The sequence below is a fragment of the Psittacula echo genome, assembly GCF_963264785.1.
Source record: "Psittacula echo genome assembly, chromosome: 4".
Lineage (NCBI taxonomy): Eukaryota > Metazoa > Chordata > Aves > Psittaciformes > Psittacidae > Psittacula > Psittacula echo.
Window position 1 is genome coordinate 12,616,030 of NC_137738.1, and position 22,658 is coordinate 12,638,687.

At 39.9% G+C, this 22,658-nt stretch overlaps 1 protein-coding gene across 1 annotated transcript in view; it reads right to left on the reverse strand.

Annotated features, from left to right (window-relative positions):
• The window catches only part of DISP1 (dispatched RND transporter family member 1), a gene marked incomplete at its 3' end in the record, with an annotated part of 56,794 nt that extends 37,279 nt beyond the window's left edge, over positions 1 to 19,515 (reverse strand). Inside the window, exon 1 of the mRNA XM_080616051.1 lies at positions 19,463 to 19,515. Within this exon, the coding sequence (XP_080472177.1) occupies positions 19,463 to 19,470 (8 nt within the window). The 5' untranslated portion in view covers positions 19,471 to 19,515. The remainder of the gene's footprint in view (positions 1 to 19,462) is intronic.
• Between the last annotated feature and the right edge of the window lie 3,143 nt (positions 19,516 to 22,658).

Below are 22,658 nucleotides of genomic sequence, written 5' to 3' on the forward strand. Positions count from 1 at the left end.
ACAAGTAAAAGCACAGATTTTAATAACACATGGATGTGGGAAATCAAAGAATTTTTTCATCATGAAAAAACATGATGAGAAACATCTAAAAATAAGAATATTTGAAAATACAGTCTTTGAGAATTCTGAATTCTTTCAGTGTTGACATTTATTTTTGCTGCATTCCTCAGCCTGTGTTAGTATCTGCTATTCTCCAATTGGGAACAGCAAACTCTCAATTGAGTGAGATTTTTCAGGCTTATACCAATTTCTACCTGAAGGCTTTGAAGAAGTGGACAGGTATTCTGAATAATGAGGCTGTAAATAATACAGGGTTTAATACAGGCAGCCCTACTAAACAGAAGTTTAAAAACAATTAGAAAAAGTACTCACCTACATGTTTAATACATCACACTTAGGTAGTTACCTCTCTAAGCTGGACACAAGGCATTTCAAACATTAACATCTATTTAGAAATGATGCCAGCTGGACTGCTAAGGAAACTAGCATCATCTTTCGTTATTGCATGCTTGTTAAGGGTAACTGCTAAGAACGCACATTAGCCACATGGTTCAAAATGACAGCTTGGAGGAGTGTCATATCTGGAAATTACCTTGGTCTGCAGAGGCAATGGTTTCATGGAGTAATCCCCCTATTGTTTGTGGGGCAAACAATGAACACAGCTTACTCAGCAGACATCTGCCATCTGCTGCAGCAAATAAAGTAATGCCGTACCACACTGAAACTATGATGGATTTGGTGTTCCCCAACTAGCCTGTTCTTCTTAGACTTGGATTAAGTTCACCTGGTCCTCTTGCTGCAACTGAAAGATTAAAAACCCCCATGTTAAAACCCCATTGGTTCAACAAATCCCATCTGGACTCATAAGGCCTGCAATTGCAACTCATTGAGGTGCAAATTCAAGAGGGAATGATGTAGTGGAAATTTAGTATAAACTAGTGTATTAGTACAGATAATCCATAGATCTTCGAAGATGACAGAGAACAGCTAACTGTTGAGGGGCCTTTTTACCATATAAGAAAACAAACAAACAAAAATCTATACCTTGCACTAAACCAAACCTAAGCTGGTTATAAGACTTCACATGTACCATTTAATAGAGGACAAAACTCACATTTCATTTAAAATGCTATCCTAAAGCATCACGCCACTCAGCCAGCTGAACCAGCTTTCCAGAGTCATGGTTCTGAGATGAACATGATGTCTGAAATAACAAAAGTCTTTTCATGTCAAAAGTTCATCTAAACCAGCTGGATTCTAAAAGTAGTGCATTCTTGAAATAAGCAACACTTAACAATCCCAGTGCTACCTATTAAGTCTCCTTCCAGATGAAATATTATAATGGCCTTGTAGTCCCTTAAGACGCTGAAGCTTTTCATCATGGCAAATGGTCTCAGCGTGTAAACTCAGTTAAATCCGCTCTGGGCTGTTTGCTGTGCCAACCAGTGCACAGCCACTCTTAAGGAGGGTTTTCTCCTCCTTCACATCACCGAAATTCTTTGCATCTTTGCTATTTCTCAGTGCTCGCAGGAGTAGCAGGTGGTGCCTGGTGGTTGATACTGGGTTTTATGGGAGACATCTAGTTATCTACCACTGCAATGGTCTTTAGCAAGTCAAACAGCTTTTTCATGTTTTATGGTTGTTGAGCTCTATTTTGGCTCTCAGCTAGGCATTTTTCAAATTCTCTACCTCTTACCCCTATGTGTTCGTATGCGGTGCTTGGTTTCTCTCAATAGCCTGGTTCCTGCTTTTCCATCTCAGCTCTTAACCACTGGGTCTTCCCTGAAAAGCTTTCACTACACAAAACACAGCTGCCTACCAGAACAAGCCTTCCCTGCCCTTTCCATTTCTTTTTCAGGTATTATAGTGTGTTTTAAATGTGTGTATTTCACCTCTAAGAAGATTCTAGAATTCTTACTTCATCAGCACAGAAGTTTACCTGATCTGTTTATTAATGCAGCCATTTTGCTTTGAGGACTGATGACATGTAGCTCCTGTTTTTGAGAAACGCCATGAGGGTCAGTTTATTTTCTGCACAGTCCATAAATACTCATTTTCCCAACTAATGTCATCCTATTAACAAGCAGATTTTCAGCAATCTAAGTACTTGCACCACACATTAGTAGTTAGAAGACAATTTAAGAAGCAGAAGAGGTTTGCAGAAGAGGAATTTCCCCCCTTCCTTCATTTTGTTCCTAGAGTTTCAAGAGCTGTTGTAGCCCCTCCATCCTTCTGAGCAGCCTCAGAACTTGAGCGGCTGCCCCATCCTGCACCCCAGACAACATGAGTTCATTTCCTGTGTCGCAGGCTTGCTGGGGAATTGCAGTTCCTGTGACAGGGAGTTTCCACATGTCACCATGCCAGGACCACAGCTCATGCTGCAGATGGGCACCAGTGAACCAGTGCTGCCAAAAGCTGGCACATGAACTGACCCACCAGCAGCAGCTGTGAGGTGAGGGAGCTGGGAAAGACTGAGAAGGGTGGGGAAAACAGAACATCAGAAATAGATTTTGCTTTGCTTTTAAGCTAAAGTTACTTCTGGCACAAACAGTAAAACAACAGCAGACCATTTGCAGGGCTTTGACTAAAGAAATCAATAGCAGTGCTTTAACTACAAAGTCTTTTCAAAGTCACAATTCCCAATAAGTAATTAAACTATAGATAGAAACAACAACAAGGAGCCCTGAAAATTCTCTTCCGGAAGTTTTGTACCAGCCTAAAATTCTATGAAAAGGCATCTATATATGTGGGGGAAATGGAAAGGAAAAAAAAAGAACAAACAACAAAAAGAGCTTCAAACACTCTGAATTTTGGAATGAGATACAGCTACAAGCAGAAGTGATTGAACAAAACATACTACAAGAAATAACATGCATGTCTCTTGGGAGCAGGTATATCTCGGCACAGTTTAAGAGCATGGAAAGCCGGTAAAAAAAAACCCAAACATTTCTTACAACTGCAACTGTCATCACACTAAATCTTATTTACACAACTTGCTGCCTTTCCATTATCATATGAAAGGCATTTAAGTTTCTGTAATTGCAAATATTCGGGTCCAAAATAGTTCTAATCCTGCTCACACAGAGGGAGGAAACCCAAAATATGTCTCTTACTGGATGTAAAAGGAGTTATTCGTATTGAAAGTTCCACAGACTTTGACTTCATCACACTGTGGGATGAACATCTAAAGTATTACAGTTGTAGAGGGACACACAAGCACTTCTTGAGGACACAGCTCCAGCTATGCCCACCATCATCCTGGCCATGTCAGCCTTATCAATGAGGTTAAGAAACCTCTGGACCAGTGTTTTGAATCAGATTTCTGGTTTCTGTCCAAATTTAAAAGCTACATTTGAACCTCTTTAAAGAATCTATTACTAATAATTGCACTTTTTTCTTCATATTTTAATAGAAGCCCTAACAATTTTACAACTACTGTATATTAAACAAGCAAAGCTCTTGGCGGGAACGCGGGCTCAAGTCAGGCAGCTCACACCTAGCTGGTAAGCAGAGCGTTCTTCACCTTGAGCTACAAAAGACACAGCAGAGCAGTTCACACGAGCAGCCCAACAATCATTTTCTTTGAAAGCTAAACATGCCATAACTGATTTCTTTCCCTCCCGCTTCATGTCTCATGTAGGTTTTACGTCCCCCGTCTGCTGAGCCAAAAGATAAACTTCATATACCACTTGAATAACAGCACATCTGTTGAAATAGCTGGCTTGCCACTCCGGGGGGTGTTTTTCTTTCTCACCAGGCTCTTCAGCTCAAGGAGGGTCCTGCTCTAAGCTCTCCGGCATTTCTACCCAGCTGCACTCTTTTACAAGCCCAGGACCCTCCTTGCATTACAAAGTAACATCTCAGTGTAAATAAATCGAAGGTACACAACAGTCTTAAACCCCGCAGCTAACGCTCGCTGAAAGCCTGAGCTGCTGCAGCTGTAACCTAAAGCACACCACGGGAGCGCACGGCCAGATTTGAAACGATCCAACACAAGGAACCTAGTTCTCAACGCTTACCAGAGATGATCAGCTCGAGGGAGAAAGCAGCCCCCTTCTCATCCAGGTATCCCCCCCACCCACTGGCGGGGGGAGCTGCCCGCTCTTCCCGCAGCCACCAGCAACCGGGCTCGCTTCGCCGCTCGCCCAACTCCGGCGCCGAGAGAGGAGCACTGAGCCGAGCCGAGCCCGCCCCTCCCCACGGCAGGTCAGGGAGCTGGCAGCGCCCCGCCGACTCCTCCCCACTGATGCGAGAGCCCCGAGGCGCTCCCCGCCCTCGGTTCCAGCCCTCTTTGATCCGCTTGGGTTGAGGCTGATGTGGAGATGAGCGCCGCGCTCTGCCCGCGCCCCCTGCCACTCACCATGCCTCAGCTTCACCGCGCATCCTTAGGCAGAAAGCGCAAGCAAGCGGCAGCACCTCGCCACCAGCGTTTGTGAAATATGAAGAGCTGAGGAAGGCGGGACACTCAAAACAGCACCAAGTGTCATTTGGAGCGTTTTTTAAACTCACCTCGGGCCTCGTTAGTTCCAGGCAACGCGTCTCGCTCCCCAATCCCAAGCTCTTCCTTCATCCTTTGGTTGTCAGGCATTTCTTACAGAATACCTCTGACACTCCAACAGCAACAAAGAAAATTAATTGAAAAAATCGGGCTTTTCCCCCATCAGGTTTTATGATATTTGTACCTTACATGCCTTTTCTTGAGCTTCCTTCACATTCAAGCACTTGAGAACCCAGTAGTCCAAAAGTAAACTTATCCACACACTCCTCTGATGCAAACTGAATTACTACAGACTGTTCATGCAAAAAGCTGAAAACTGCCTGGTCACTTACAAGCCAAAATGAAACAACAGATTGCCAAAGTCTGGGGATATGTGAACCATCAATTGTAGGACCCCAGAAATAAAGTGACAGGTTGAGTTTTGGAAGAGCTCAGTGTTAAGGTGGGGAATGCTGTCCTCACTCTGCTCACAAAGCTGTATTATGAGGAACTTACAAAACTATTAGCAGGGGAAATGCTACAAGCAGCTCTCGGTCTGCTCTGCCAGGGTATGCTCGAAGAAACTGCTAAAGGAACATGCTCACAAGCCTCGTGCCTTTGGAAGCTGACTCCTGGTTTTTCCTCAGCTCTGGGTACCTTAGATGCAAACCTCAGAACTGGCATCTTCCTGGGGCACATCTTATAAACCAGATCTGAAGCAGATCACAACCCACCTGAGATTGGCCTTTCAGAAGAGCTCTCCTTCCCCTCTGCTGAAACACAGGAGCTCTGATTTCAGGGTCAGGATGAACTTGTAGCAAAAGGAATCTCTCATCTACATGCATCCTTACTCCTTGTAAAGCAAAACAAGTCTTACCAAAGGGAACTCTGTTTCCCTCAGTGCGACCTTAGAATTATTCATCCTGACTCTGGTCTAAGTTTTTACGCACAGCAGCTCTTCCTGCTTACCGGATCTGGTCTCTAACAGGTGGTGAAGGACTGTGCTGCTTCTCCACATCTAAGGGGAAACATTACTTTATTAAACCACTGTTCCCTGCCTTTCCCACTTAGCTTCAACTGGAAAATGTCACTTTTCCAGGCATCGGCTGCCCTGTCTCCACCTCCCACATGCCATCGGCATCCTCCCTAGAACAACATTTTTCTAACACTGATAGGCTCTCTACCAGAAACCTTGCTTTCCATCCCACAGTTCTTACACAAGAAACTCAGATACATGCACTGAACAAACAGGAGTACTACAAAGCAGATAACGTTCAACCATAACTCAAAATGGAAGCAGGACTACAATATGATAACTCACTTTCTGAACAGCTGAAACACAGAATAAGCCCAGAAGTGTCACAACAACAATCTCAAAGCTACTTTTCCAAAGACACTCTACGTATATTTGAAAAACCTATCCACTAATAAAAGCGTTCATTAAATATGTAAATGTGACTGTATACCAGGTACTGCATCACTTCTATTTACTAACTACCTCAAAGAGGTGGCGAGAGGCATATACCTCACTGCTCTGATCCCTAGGAGGAAAACGGCTATCAAAAGCTAAAGGATTAGAGTTTATTAAAGCTCTCAGATTATATGCACTGCATAAAATAGTATTTCTCTGTCTTAGCACATCAACTTACTGGACGATAGTAAAATGAATGTATAATGTACATTCATAGGTTATGCTTAATAAAATGATTCCTGTGCAAATTATATAATGTATCATGTATTTGAGTTACAGATTTGTGTGAATTACCGCTTTTCAGTATCTGAGGGGCAATCTTGGCACTGTGAGTGCTACCCTCTGTCCGTGCACACTCCTGGTTTGGACACCTCCACCACGCAGCCTTTCACATCCCCTTCATTCAACTTTGAATGTTGCTACTCATCCCACTGTTTATCTCCAGCAGTATCAGTCAAATACTGATTTCTTTATTTGTAACTGATCAGGAAACAGGACTGAGCACTGCAGCACATGGAGCACAGGTACAGGAACAAGGGCAAGGCGGAAAAAAATGGAAGAATTTAGGCTGATTCAAGGCAGATCAGGATGTCAAATCTAATCTGTAGAAACCTCAAAGAGATAAATGAGTTAACATTCTGCTCTATCTACCACCTGGAAATGCACATGTGCAGAGAATCTGCAGGACAGCTGTGTTACTAATTCAGCCTTGGCTTAAGTCAGTACAATCCCTCATCCACCAGAAAGTTCCACCTACCTACGAATCTAGCAATGCATTTTCCAAGTGACAGTATTTCTATCATAAAGAAAACAAACTCTCAAAGCTTCATTAGGCATTAAAGGGGAAATGAGCAGAATAAAATTTGACCACTGTGAAGATTAATTATTATTTTTAGATTGCAGTGCTTACTGAAAAGTTTGTGATTTGAACTTCAAGGCCTTGAAGAGAGATGTGCTACTCTGGGCAAAAGTACTCTGCACGTTCTGATCAAAGAGGAATCCTTTGAACTTAGAGAAATCAGCAAAGCATCTTTGATCAACTTCTGACAATAAGCAGCTTTTTAAGTGAGATTTTAAAATATTTTTCATAATATACTTAATAAAACCAAGTAGTAGTAAAAATACTAATATAGTTTGCAGAATTCTATATACAATCCTTGAGGGGCAGGAGCCCAGAACACCTGTTATAGAATCATAGAATACGATAACTAAATCAGAGATTCAAGTAAATCAGTTTGTATAATGTTGTCATGGTTTAAGAAGATGAGACTAAAAAATTGAAGCTTATATTCATATTTACAAAGTACAACTGACATACTCTGTTGTAGTGTATGAAGTCTGACCATTCTCTTTCTTTAAGTGAGGTATCAAGAGTTGCAGCTCTTGGCCATGATCCTTTCATAGCCTTTCCTAAACTGGAGTTACCCCAGGCCATGCTATCAAGAGCCAACCACTTCTGCAGACTTTGGCTGCCCACCTTCAAGAGCTGCTCCCAAGCTACCACCCTTCCAATGATATCAGCATAACATTCTCTGAGCCTTTTCTTGGCTTGGACTCTCGGAGCTTAATATTATGTTAATCACAGATTCCTCTTGTCACAGCAGTGTCTTTTAAGGAGAAAGAGAGATTTAGAAGAAGCTGAAGGACTTTGACAGTGTTGAACACTAATGGGAGAGCTGGTGACAGGTTTGGTGCTCTAGGGACAGACTGATGCTGAAATACTATTCAAATGCTCAGGGAAGAAGTGCAGAGGCTTTTGAAACCCTTGAAGGCCAGACAGGGTACCAGAGGTGCTGCAGAAGTTCTGCTGAATTGTAATGAAATGGGGAGAATAAGGGAATATGGACTAGAAGTAAAGAGCTGAGAGGTTAAAATGACAGAATGAGTTCTGTACATGGCACGTTTTATAGCTACATTGAATTTTTATTACAATTCCTATCCACCTACAGAATTTCCTGACTGGTGGTTTTTCCTTGGACGCAATATTCTCTACTACATCTTAGCTGCTAGAGTGCCATACTCACAGTAGGAAATTTACCAAATGACATGCAAATGACATACAAATAATGCAGTAGGAGAAACATGCTAAGGACCAACCATTTATTTACTGCTTTTTGCACTACAGTGTAGTTTTGTGCTGCATTTCAGGTAATACTGAGATAGTGACAGCTACTTTAATTATTCAGGGGCACACAGGGCCCATAGTGGAATCTTCCAGATTCTAGTAGTACACGGGACATGCCAGGAGCACAGTATTGAGGAAGTTAATTGGATTGAATCAGCTTGATCCATCAGAGATTGCTAAGTCTAGACCACCACTGACTGTGTCACACCTGATAATTCTTCAAGAGACAGCCAAGTGCCTCTATGGTGCTCTTGGGTCCAGAAATACTTGTTTCCACTCATCCAGACTTTATCACAAAATCTTTCATAACAGATATCCTCAAGAAAGGCTGAGAGTTAAGTGCGTAGAGAGGCTGAAAAAAGCTTTAAGCCTTACAAAGCAGTTTCCTCCAGCACTAGTGAGAGGGGAAATGTTAAGACACTATTGCTGATCATGCTCTATTTGGAGTTTTTTAGATAAACAGAGGACTCCTGGCTTGCAATTGGGAAATTTTAACTCTCCACACTACATTCAATAAAACAGATACCAACACATTCTTTTAATATTCTGGAAAATGGATGTTTAAGGTCACATCATCTTAAATATCACTGAAAGTCAAAGCACAGAAATCAATTTCAGAGGGCAAAGAGGGTCTTTTATTGTTCATGAAGTGCCTAGAACAATGGCCTCTCAGTCCCAAGTGTAATTAAAGAGCCAGTTCACTATGATATCGCAAACAACTACATCAGGATTCTAAACTCTTTCCTTTATTGATTGCTTAAAAAGCTCTATGTATGATAGTGACATTTTCCAGTCTTCTCCCACAACTGAAGAGACACACTCCAGCAGTATTTGCCTAACTTTTTTCATTGAGGTTTAAACTAGGTCATGTGAAGGTTGAGGTGTATGAAATATAAGACCATCTTGGTTTATCTACTTACACAACAGAAATACTAACATCAATTTAATGATTTCTTTTCAGTGAAGATCTAATCCAGACAACATTTATTTCGCACGTTTCCAAAGCACATGTACTCTGAATTGAAATATATATTTTAAGGGTCCACAGTAACTCAAATCCCACATAAGACTCAAAAAGCTATTAAGTTTAAAAATCCCCCACATTGGAAGCAATTATTTACATTGCTAAAATAAAAAGTTATGTATTCATCATGAAAACCAGAAAAAAAACCCAGATGTGATACTCTGCAAAATACTTTAATATGGAAAGTTAAGATGGTTTTATTAGCATCTAAACCAGTTTTCAGATATTAATATGAAGAAAACCTGTTAAAAGTACAAATAAATGTGGAAGCAGAATTGAAGATACCTACTTTTGATTTAGCCACAGCTCGCAATGTTCTGAAGGAATGTTTAATAGCTTGTCTTCAGCTGTAGCAGTTTTATTCTTCTCCAAACCCAGCGCTCCAATAATAAGTTACATTAAAATGCAGCTGCATAAACATGTTTACACACAGTTACATTTTCTCATTCACATTCCTTTCTCACAGGTGTACCTTTTCCACTACGAATTAACTACACTTAAGTATATCTTATGTAAGCGCACACATGTATAATGTCACTTGTAAAATAGTCCAGACTGACCAGAGGGAAAAACTAACAGAATGCTTTATCTGAGCATAAAATAAACAAGTGACATAAAACCCAGTAATTCCATCACTTGCATAACACCAGCACTTAAATTACAACCACCATCCTGACGTTATAGTGAACGCAACTATTGCAGTCTATTTTTCTTCCAACTAAAGGAGAAATGCACTTTAACAACATGGATATAGGAACAACTATATTAACTCGTCTGTAATCAAAGAAACAGCAAAAAACTGCATTTCTACCATCATCTGGAGGAGTTCATCTAGCAAAAGTCCAGAAAACACAACTACCACTGTTTATTTCAACCAGAGAAGCAAAGAAAAAGTCAGTTTTTCAGATTCATATTCACAGCTCAGGAACAAAGTCTTGAAATGTAAGGGATTCTTTGAAAACACTAAGGTATCAATGACTTTTAAGGTAGGGACCATTGTTTTGCACCTCATTTCAGGGAAATTAATAATGTAATACCAATGTTTATTGCAACTGCTCAAATACTGCCATATAGTATGTTTGCAATATAAACAGTTATGTGCAAAATAAACATGTATGTTGCATGCATCAGGAAACCATTCATTTTGTTGTTCATTTCATTCATGTTCACAGTGAAGAAAGAAGGTTCTTGCTAGTCTTTTAAGAGCAAATTAAGCAACAACTGTAGTTCTGAAGCATTTGTTCTACCTATTGCAAGTTCAACCTTCAACCTGGTGCTATTCGTTTGGCTTAGTAAAAGTAACAGGAGAAAGCCCCCTAGCAGCTGCTTAATTATTCATTTTCCTAAAGGATTTTCAAAATTAACTGCTTTAAATCTTCAAATAATGCATGAAAGAGCTTCCCCCCTTTTGTGTACAACCCACATCACACCTTCACCTTTCTTCATTAGGATAGTGAAACAAGCACCAAAGCTAATCTTTTTTTCTTCAGAAAAAGAAAGACCCAAGTGTTTGGAGTAAGCAAGCAATGCTAGATCCCACAGAGGAGCTTTTATTTGGTGTGAGCTTTCCTGACACACTAAGGAAGGCCTGACAGACAAGGCAAGAGAAAATGCTATTTGAGCCCAAACTCAGTGTTTGCTCACTAGGCTGCCTGCCTGCCAGAGGGTTACCCAAACGCGGCTCCTGCAATGGGAAGTCAATCTTTTTTAGCTGTCTCTTAGCAAACAGATGCAAGCCTGGGAATTTCTCATACATTCAGATAAACCAAGAACCAGACCTTTCAGAGCATCAACCTCCACGGCCTTAGAAGATGGCAGATTTCTCTGGACCCTCTGATTTCACACTGTTTAGACTAAACTACAGTTATTGTGTCTCATAAGCAAGTCACATCATTTCCAAAGTTCTTCGCTAAAGTAAGCTTGATACGTGTCTGGTTTATGTGCTAGTCTAAGTCAAAAACCTTGACACAAGTCTAAACTATGAAACACCTATGTAGTATTCCCCATCATGTTTGGGTTTGGGGTTTAACACTATCACTGCCCTTTTTGTATTATGCCTACAGATACTGAAGTGTATTTTCTCAAAAACCTGATTTGGCATTTTCGGCCACATAGTTCTGAGCTATATTCTTGTTAGTACCAAACTGTGGCTCTATACCTTCCCGATCAGTTCTCAAATTAAAACAACCTTTGGAAAAGCACAGCAGATACAGAAACTGCATTACAGTTGTATTACAAACCCAGATACATTATTTCTCCACATGAGGTCCATTTAACAAACCGAAGTTTTATATTGAAGGTGTCCAGTATTGACCAAATGTCTAAGACTATGTACTTGAAGGCTTTTCAAATGTGATGAGATTTCCATTTAGTAAGTACAGTTGGATAGCTACTTAAAGATCAAATTCAAGACCAGACCTCAATCAGATTACTTCTGTTACAGTCTGTGACGTATGTAGCAAATTCAGTCAGACAATAACATCTTTTCCTGTCACTACAGCCTACCTATTTTGTATGTCCTATACATGCTGTTTCTAGGAGATCTGTTGGAACACAATTTCGTTCTCTACTGGTCACGTGAACTGTAGTATCAGGTTACTCTCTTCACATAAGAATTAAGGAACTTGAAGAGGCTCATGTGCTGTAATGTATTTAGGAGTACAGTTTCTTTCCATACCCAGGATTTGTGGATCATGAAGCATTCCAGGACTCTGAAGCAGCAGGACTGACACCAGTCTGCACAGGAAGCCAGGCTATGGGAACTGAGAGAACACTAGTCACTTTAGGTCATTACAGAGTAAAAGCATGAAGATATTTTTTCATATCCTGGCAAAGTGAGTGCCTGGGTAGATGCCAGCAGCACCCCAGCTGTACAGTTAGCACCAGTAAACCACCTCTGTATCAGGGACAGGCGTAGAGCAGCTGCAGAAGGCTTCTGGCAGCCCTGCGGCTGCAGCAGCTGCACAGCCATTCCATGGCTAGGAGAAAGCCATGGTTTGGTCCCTTCGCAATTCCCTCCCTTCCAACTCACTTAATTGGGCCGTGTACCTGTTCCAGGGCACGGGCACTGATAATTTTAATAAAGCTAAGAAATCGCTTTACTACCAGGCCATTGAACCTTTATAGCAGTGTTCAGATATTAAAAGCTGAATATTCTTTTTACTATTTTAAATCTTACTTAACAGAACAGCCTTGTTTAGTCTACAGTATTTAACAGTCACCAGCCAAATACTATTTTAATGAGCAATGCACACATAAGATACTGACCTTCCCAGCAAGAACTCGCAGCCCAATCAGCTATTGAAAGCAAAAAGCAGCCGCAGATAGATTGTTCTGTTTGTCAGAATATATTCATCCTTGCATATGCCCTTTCCAAAACAACTCTGATATAAATCTACCAGCAAGAAAATCTTCCCCAAAGAGTTTGCTTTAGAGACAAAGATAAATTAAAAATAAGCTAACCTTGAGGAAAGCATCCCAATCAATTTTGGATGACTGGTTCTTCATGCTTGCATGATGTATCTGCTACACTTTTTCCTCACAGTGAACAAAAAAGTATGCCATCGATCTGGTGGCAGTACTCAAAGCCAAATGCATACAACGTTATTGCTAGGCACTAGAAAAGACTAATATCCACCAGTGTTCTTCCTGCCTTTCCCGTACAACTGAGTGAGAGATGTGGGGCAGGAGCAGCAATAGCAGTATTTGTGCATGGTGAGTGGAAACTGGTGACCCTCAGCTCCTTGGTTACTGGCATATTACAAGCCAGGGGTGAGAGCAAGCTGTGCATTTCAAGGGGAAGGGGGCAGGGAAGAAGGAAGAGAAAGGAACCTGGAATGCTTGGCCGAGGTCAGAGGACAAGGCATTTCAAAGCTAGGCGATAATTTTAAGAGGCAAGTGTGTTGTCACGCGAGCATGTGCTAAAACGCTCACCCACACACTTCCTCCTCATACATTAGTTTTAATCCCAATAAAATTTCCCAACTTCAGCTCACCACATACCTGCACAAGCTTGTTTGCTGGCTGAAGGATGGCCACCATAACAGGCAAGAACAACCAGCAGGCATGTGGAGATGTGCTTCTTTTAGAGGCACTGATGATTTCACTCTGTTTAGGAGAGTGTATGTGCGTAATGTGTATATTATAACATACTGTAAAAGCAACAGGCTTTAAAGTTGATATTAGCACAAAGTAGAAGGTTATTAAAAATGTGCTTAAGAAAAAAAACATACTACATAGAACATAACTAAAATGTAAACTGCAAATCAAAGGGATAAGATGATGCATAATTTCTTGGTGTAAGTTTTCTATAAAAGAAGTTATTGCTGAGCTAGTTTAGAATTCTCACGAAATACCCAAAGCAGAAACAAAGGGCTGTGTTTGAAATGCTTACAAACTGAAATGCCAGTCTCCTACATACAGGAACTTCTTTCATTAGGACAAGATGGAGACGAACTCGGTGATTAGCATTCTAATTCAATACTAAAACATAGCAGGGTACAATTGGTAAAGCCATTGAAGGCACTTTCCCAGGTTTCTTGCTTTCTTGGTGAATGACTGCACTTCTTTCAGAGCTAAACAAGTCAACGCTTCCACAATGCCATTATCTTTTATGACTTTCTTCACAAGTACTGCATTACTAACCTACTTGGATGGCTACTGGAAATACTGAGCAGAGCATGACTGGAACGGTGATGCTTCTTGTGCACAGAGCACATCTAAAACATACCAGCCACCATGAGCTAGCTTGCAAAGTGCAGGTAAACACATGAGCAACAGCAAACAAAGCTGTACTCCATTCAAATGGCATGGGAGAAACGTGGCTGCCTTCAGATGGAGGGAAAGCAAGGAAAACTGCTGTGTATTACCGCATTCTGCACAGTACTTAGTAAAGCCTCCTGACTTCAAATATAAAAGAACAGCCAGATCCTGTTAAATATACTACTCACCCTCCTTACATTTAAAGATGGAAAGAAATACTTCCCTCAGGAAAGGGGGCCCCAGCTCATAATTTCTGGATTAAACCCATTACTATTAGCTACAGAATGAAATTATTAGTGACAGGTTCACTGAATTACCCCTTTACAGAGGTCACTAGAGCTTCCTAGAAACCTAAAACTGCCATTGTAAATTTAGCTAATAATAAGTGAGTTTTTTAAACCATCACAATTAGAGGTAAACACAATAAAGAACCTGGTTTAATACCCTAAATTTAGTCATACACTGAAGTACAATTCATTTGCATTTTCTTCACTTCGAAGTTATAAACTGGGCAGCACACGACTGCTGGCATGCACCACTATTGCATCAACCTTTTATATCCACAGATGTGGATGGAGAATTTCGATTGACTTTCAATATGCTCATTTCTGTTAAAACTGTAACAGAAACCAAGAATCATTTCTGGCAAGTACATAAACCCTAGCTGGATGAGCACATTTAAACTAAGATCAACCAGAGGCTTAAAATAGGATTAAACAGAAGCTTTCACCATGCGAAATTCTGATATGAAATTAACCAATTTCATAAATATGAAGGATCTGGGGAAAAGAAAAACAAACCAAACCAACCACCAAACAAGAAACTACATGCACAAAAATCTTACTTTCATTCCACGCTTATTACTGTCATTTTAAAGCTTCACTCAATTATTTACAAAGAACCTTAGACAGAAATTGCTTAAGCCACTATTTTATAGGCTATGTTTAGTTCTGTTTAAGCTTCCAAAACTGCTAATAAACTCTTGTACTGCTTAGTGTAAAATACACAGTCCTTGAAGTACAGCCTGTGTTTCCCCCCTCCCAGGTAAGTGACCTCATCATTGCATTACAAAGTCCTGTTTCTCTTGCTTGTGCTTTCCCTCACTCTGGTCCTGTAAAGTTTGTGTTCCTAGTTGTACAACGGATGCCTTTGATCCCAATCTAGTGAACAGTTGAGCAGTTAAGAGACCACTGCTTGGTGAGAAACCTGAGCCTGAAATCCTTCAGATGGATTTCAGCATAAAATCCAAGTCTTCCTTTCTTTGGAGTTATCATACAGTTGTTCAGCAATTACATCAAAGCATTGCAAGGCATTTGTAGACACTTCCTTCACTGCTATTGCAGAGGCACTTGGACACTGGGGCATACAGAACCTGCACTGGGCATAGCCTCTGCTCTACAACACACCAGTACACCTTGCTGCTTGGACTGGAGCAAGGACTGTTGGCCAGGCTCTCTCCACTCCTCCTCATGCATCCAGGGCCTTCATCCCTGTTGTCTCTCCTTAAGTTCTGATCTACTTTGTCAGATGTTACTCTAAGAACTTCTACAAGTAATGACACTCTACCCTAGCTAAAAACATTTTGGAATCTCTATTTTTAAACAGGGTAAAATAAACACTTTTAATTCTGCTGGTTCATAAGGAACAAACTGGTAAAATGGTGCTATTGCCAAATTACTGGAGGAGAAATGGAACATCCCACAAAATGGTCCTGGTGAATCTTCCGTGGGTGTCACTGGTCACAATTGAGCCATGTTCAGTAGTACTGTACAGTACTGTACTGTAGCACTGTACCTACCAAAGTTCTTATGGTCCCACAAGCCTTAAATAGATTTAAGCTGTGCTCTGTTATGATTTATTTTACCAGTAACAGACAATGATGTAAAACACTGGAAAAAAAGTGCTTGATTTATCAACTGTGAGATTCAATATCATCTGATATTGAAAAATATCAGGCACATCTGCTTCAGAACAATGCTGGCAAACACCTCTTCTCTGCTGCGCCAGCTCCTGCATCACTGTGCTACAGAGTTAGACCGCATTGTTCAGTTACCTCCTGGCATTGGGTTTGCCTCTTCAGATATCTAAGGTTGAACAGATAATCTTATTGAAATAAGATTTTCTTTGAATTGTTTGAATTTGCAGAGTACTCTCAGTAAGAGTAAGTGAAGAGGGGACAGGCACTTAAATACTGAAGTGTTTGCCACCCCACAAATGAAACTTCAAGATAACTAATATCCACATAGGTAGGTAACCAAAATACTGAGAAATTCACAAGAAAACTCAGGCACTCAAGTGCTGGAGTGGTCTAAATTATCTCCAAATACTCTTACACTATATTTCACTAGTACATTTCACTACAGTTCATATGTTCTGTGGGTCCCTTTGCAGCAACTGTCACCTAAATCTGAAGTTTCTGCCAGGCTGTGAGACACTAGGTGATCTGGAATGCAAACTGCGTCAAGGGCTGTGCTGAATTACCTGCCATCTGGAAGCCATAAAAATCAAAATTATATGAAGAGTAACAAAAAATACTATTAAAACATGATGGGGATGGTAAAGTTTGACAGCCTTCCAATAGAACTAACTGGAAACTTGCCTTGTCAGATGACCCATAGAGCAAGGTGAGAGTGAGCTGAGAGCCCTGAGGTATCAGATAAGGCTACCCAGCAGGGTCTCCTACCTGTGGAGATAAATGCCCTGGAGAGAAACTATTTCCTTCTACAATGAAATGCAGAATTTTGGGGTTTAACTTTTAAATGGGATTAAAAAGAAAAAAAATCACCTTTCAAACACTGAAATTCATTGAAAAGCACAGCTCCCTTTCTTCAGTCAACTCTATATGGTTCCTCTCTGAAGAACAAAGCACTGTTCAAAATTAAGTTAAAGGATTATTTGGAGATATCTTGCATAAACACAAGCCAAGTATCAGCTTAAGTTACTATAATGGTCTTTATATAGGCTCGTAAGTCACACGGCAAATTTTGGCAGAAACAGACTTCAGTCTTTGGAACATCCACATTTAGGTATTTGAACAGAGTGCCAAAAATCTCCCAAAGATAAGTGAAATCCATGAGGAAAACTGGTTTTAATATCCGAAGAGTTACTCAACCTGAACTGAATTTATCAAGATAAAGAATACATTTTCCTTACTATTCTGAGGACAGACATCTTTTTCTTCTCAATATCTAACAGCTGTTGCAAACAACAGATGCTGGAAGTTCTCCAAGAGATTCTACAAAAGAATCTTTTATAGATTAAACTATTTAGCAACCTGTACACCAGCATTTCTATAATGAAATCAATTTCTATGCCTTGGTCTTAATTTCAGTTTACTTTACATATGCATCCAACGCGGAGCCTCTAACCTTTACATTCAAGACGTTTTCATACCAGCAGCAGTCTTACGTAAAAAGACTTGCTCCCTTCAGAGTGCTAATCTTTGCTTAGTGAAATACCAGTTCCTGCAACCTGTCATAAACTGACTGAACAACAACATAGTCCAGTCTGGCAGAATAAGCAAAAACACCTAAACAAGAACTAAAAAGGCCACCTTTGCAAAACTGAGACTTCTTGTCTGTGAAACTGGGTAATTTATTCTACATCAAACAGTTCTGCTTATTCCTTAATCCAAAAACGAAAATTGTAACCTTTCACCAAATCACTAAAAACCTTTTATTTTTCTTTCCACTCACCAGTTTAAGCCAAGCATGTCTCAGTATTGAATCCCAAACTTTAATTTCCTTCTACTTCTGCTATTGTTATGCCAGCACTTCTAAATATTTACCCTTCCCAGATTCCTAACATGGAAGGAGCAGAGGTTCTTTTGTAGTGCAGATGATTTGCACAGACCCCAAGTAGTGGAGAAATTCTCACGCTTTCATGGCAGGGAACTGGATTTAAGGGACACTTCGGTCATGACAGGGTAAAGTAATCTTTACTAAATTTAAACTGAAGGGGCTTTCTAACACAGAGAGATTATGCACATGCCTTCCTCATGCACAATGATAAACATTAAAGGTACTACTAAACATTCCTTAGGAAACTGCAGATCTACATTTGTCATAAAGCACAGATGTGATTAAATTGCATCTCTATCTGGAAACATTTAGCACTAAGCTGTTGAAAAGCTATTTCACTGTATATGCCACTTCAGTTTATCTTCCAAAAAATTAGACTGCTGTTATAGATAAGGATTCAGTAAAAGCTTAATCAAAAAACCTAAGGAAACACAAACAAAATGCAAGCATTAAACAACATGAAAAAGGGAATTAAGTGCCGCTTTTATGGCTAGTGAATGTTTTGGAGTCTCCACAGGGAGAACTTAGCCACTAATACGTAGCAAAGGGGAAAAACCAGTTTGGCATCACATGCATTCAGCAAAGTATCAACAAGAGAAATGCTTCATATACTATTTATTTATCAAATCAACCATATAGTCTAAGAAGCCACAGAAAATCTAAAGGAAATGCAAACACAGAAGATAGTGTGGAGTGATCCGAGACAAAAGCAGTTTTCCTTTTCTCCTTTGTTTTGTAAGCACAGACTGAGTTCAAATTCTCCTACTTAACAGAAATCTGTTGCTAAGGCATTTATTCCTCCTATTGCAACAGAACAGCCAGAAGGCCAATTAAAACCTGCTAAAGCCATTGATCATGCTATCTCTAGCTGAAGCTGTGAAGAAAAGTATCATTGTAATAGTCTTTATTCTAAAGTTGTCAAATTATGTACTCTAACTAGAAGGAAATCCTTCCAGAAAAATCTTTTTGAGCACTGAGCCTCTTTTGTTATCAAAGCAAACATTCCTTTGTATGTATATTCCATCTGATAAAATGGGATTTCCCCCTTCTGGCTGCTGGAAACTTGGGGGATAAGAATCTAAATGAGATCATCATCCCCATATAGTGCAGAATTCTTTAAGAATCTGTACAAGTGTATGTAGTAATTGACAGAGGAATATAATGCAACTTCAAATAAGAACAGTTTCCTGCACAGTGGGGATGCACACCTCCTCATTATCCAGCTTGGAACGCTACACAGGCAAAGTGGAACCAAAAAAAAAAAAAGCAGAGGCTGCCAAAATCTGCTTTTCAGTCTAAGGCAGAAATATAATTACAAATAGTTCATAATTCCGATAAAAGCAGGAAAAAAATAAAGTACAATAATTCAAAAGGTTTGGTTGTTACCACCAAACCCATTTCACACAGCTTTGCCAGTCTATCAGTAACTCTTTATGCTCCAGTTAAACCATTTCTCTGTCTTTTATATGGACTTCTGCTTCTTTCTCATTTTCTGACTCTATTTTTATATTTATCTCTTCTTTTCCTGATTTTTCTTAATTACAAAATCTTCTGAATCAGCAGAACCAGAAACCCAGAAGATTAATTTCCAGAAGCAGCAGTCTAGATAGGAAAGGAGAAATGTCTGCCTCTGTCCTGTAGGCAGTCCTGCTGTGTGGAATACCTATCAGCATAAACACTATTCATCACTGCAAGAAGTTTAGATGTGCAGAACAGTTTTCGCATATAACCAAGAGGTTTCTGTGGGTACACAGGTTCTACAGACTCCATTAACCCAGTTTCACCTTTTAACCATAGCACTGACCTGCACATCTGCACTTCCCACAACCCTCAAGTGTCAGGCACCATAAAGATGAGTTTTCCAATTCAGGCTGAGGTTATTTCAAAGCTGTTTATCTCCTAAGGGAAATAGCTGGAAAATGAAATCAGAAATTTTGTTCATGAGATTAGTGAGAAACTGTAATATTCAGAGCTGTCATTAATTCGGTTTTACAGACTGACTTCACCAAGAAAATATTTCAGAAAACCCTTTCTAAATGATTCTTACTGGTAATTAACAATACAGTTACACTTCAGCCAACTACTTTAAAGTCTCAAAAGACCACTGAACAAACACCAGCTATTTATCACCAAAGGCCCTATCTTTACAAAAGAAAATGCTAAAAAACAGCGCTAGAACTTTAAACCCCTGGAAAATAACTGTGGATACTGACAAGTTGTAGGCACTTCTTTTCCTTAAACTTCTTTTTGTATCTATAAAAGCTGCTTTAGAAGTCATAAGAAGAAAAAGAATTTGAAAACAACTCTTTACCATTTAAAAATCTTAGCTGAACAGTTAGAGGCCTGTCCTACATGCTTCCTGAAGGGATGAGGGCATAATTACCCAACCCCATCTGCAATGGGATCTGTGGTAAGTCAAGAGCACCAGAATTCAAAACAACTGATGTTCATGAAACACTTCAAATGCTCTATCTCTTCTGATCATCTAAACCCCACATGCATCATGAAACTGGCTTACAAAGCAGGTAAGCCAAGGTGTGCTGTATGAATTTGGAATTGCCACATACTTTAACGTGTTTCTAACAGTATTTAAGAAACTATTCTATAAGCTTGACTTCATATTCTTTCAACTAGAAGTAGTGAGAAACAAAAAGGAGAATAAAATAAACCTTAATACCATCAACAGCCATACTACACATACTGTATATAATAGAGTGGGTGGTGTGTTTCCTGTAGCCTGGTTCTGGGATGTAAATACAACACATTGGTTACTATGTATTTGCCTGAAATCAGAAATTAAGACATTATTAGTATCTTGAAGAACAATGACAGAAAAGTGAAAGAAAACTAGCAGGAAAAACGATATCAAATATGGGCTCTCAATTTACCTAGTTCATGAGCAAGCTATAGAACGTAGTTGTTCTTATCAAAACTATAAGGAGAAAAAACCCCATGCTTCCTAATGGCATTACTGGATTTTGTCATTTTTTCTAAGCTGTTAATGAAACCAATACTAACCAGCTATAATGAATATGACGACTTTTCAGGGTTATAATGAGACTTCAGTATTTTTAGGCTTAACAGATACCAAACAATGGAAAATATTTCCAAAGATAAGTTTAATCACTACAATCACAGAATCAAAAATGGTTTGGCTTGGAAGACACCTTAATGATCACCTATTTCCAACCCCTGGCCATGGGCAAGGACACCTTCCACTAGAGCAGGTTGCTCCAAGCCCTGTCCAACCTGGCCTTGAACACTGCCAGGGATGGGGCAGCCAGAGCTTCTCTGGGCAACCTGTGCCAGCACCTCAGCACCCTCACAGGGAAGAATTTCTTCCTAATGTCTGATCTAAATCTCCTCTCTTCCAGATGCCCCAGGTAACACAGTTTCTGGCTTCAGAACTAGTAATAACCAGAAAGTTTTAAAAAGCTGAAAGAAATCTGACCTTTCCATAATCTCTTAACTGCAGTAACAAAAGGTTAAACACTACTGGAGACTGAGTCAAGCTCTTTCAAACTCTTTGTTTTACCAAATTCTGTGTTTTCCCATTTATCTGGTTTAAAAGATATATTTTAACTAAATCTGACTTAAAAGCAAAGAGATAAGGCAGCTAGTTAAGATGGAAAACTATAGTAGTGCCAACGCCACGTGGATATGCATCAAAGAAACACGTTGCTAACAGCATCCTTAAGCTAGAAAAGCAGTTCTAAAGAACAGACAAGGTTAATTTGCACAGTAAAGAAGTCTTGGAATGGGAAAAGTATATATATTTATATAGTTAGCAGTTCTGTATATAAGTAACATCCAGAAAACAAGCCATAGATACAAGCTGTTCCAAACAGTTAAATGCCTGATATTCTCATGAATCTTGTCCTCTCCAACACAGACTGTGTTATGTCAACTCTGAAGAGCAGAGGCAAAATGGAACAGGAGCAGAAAGGTACCTGGAAAGAGGTGATAGCCCAGCTCTAGGCAGAATGATGCCACTCCGAAAGGCACTGCATAAGGAGGAAAGCAAGTTGAAATAGCTTTGAGTTTCTCGTCAAGATAAGATTTTGGTGATGCTGAAAATAATTCTCAAAGGGAAACTGAAAAAAAAAAACCCACAAAACCAATCAACTCCAAACTAGATTAAAAAAAGAGAATGCGTTCACCAAAAAAGATGCAAATACTTACTGCACTTTTCTTCCATCCATCACTACAACACATGACACTATGTCCAGATTTCCTACAATCTAAATTTTAATCAATGCTTTAATTGTTACTAGCAGCTAGAAAAGATGGCACCTTCTGGACGTGGCCTAGTCACCTTGAACACAAATGAGCTGACAACTGTAACAGCAGCATTCCTAGTACAGAATGACTTAAAACCATGAATTCCCTGAGCCTGCACAAAGCAACCTTTTCCTTCCTTACCCAGCCAGTGTGACTCATGAGAAACAGCTGACTGAATGCAGAGTGAAGTCTCCACTGGAAACCAGGCCCATGTGTTAGATTTGATGTACTTCAGGGAAGTGAAAAACTTCATTATAACATTCCAAACAGGTTTCCAGGAACAGCGGCTCACTGAATTAGAGGCTAAAGGAAGAGGTGTTGTCAGTTGTAGCAGCATCAGAAAGAAAAACAGGAACATATTTCCTGGGGTTTTTTAAATTGCACTTCAAGAGCTATAGTTACTAATAGCTGCTCCAAGCTGTAAAAACTGCAACCTCAGAGGGCAGAAGTCAAAGCAACCCTGCTGATTTTCCCCGGATTACTCACACAATTAATAAGATCATTTGGGAGGCAGCCTTGAGGTTATCAGAAATCTCTCCTCATATGCCCACAGTAAACTTTTGCAGCATTTTTGTTTACAGCTCTTTAATGAACTGCAGCACTGAAGCAGAAATCCTCTTGCCTGCTAGGAGGTCGTGCTGGAATGCAGCCTGGGTATCTACATATGTCATGTTTGCAATAGCAAAGTTAGGAAAACATGAAGCGGATAAATCTTTAGT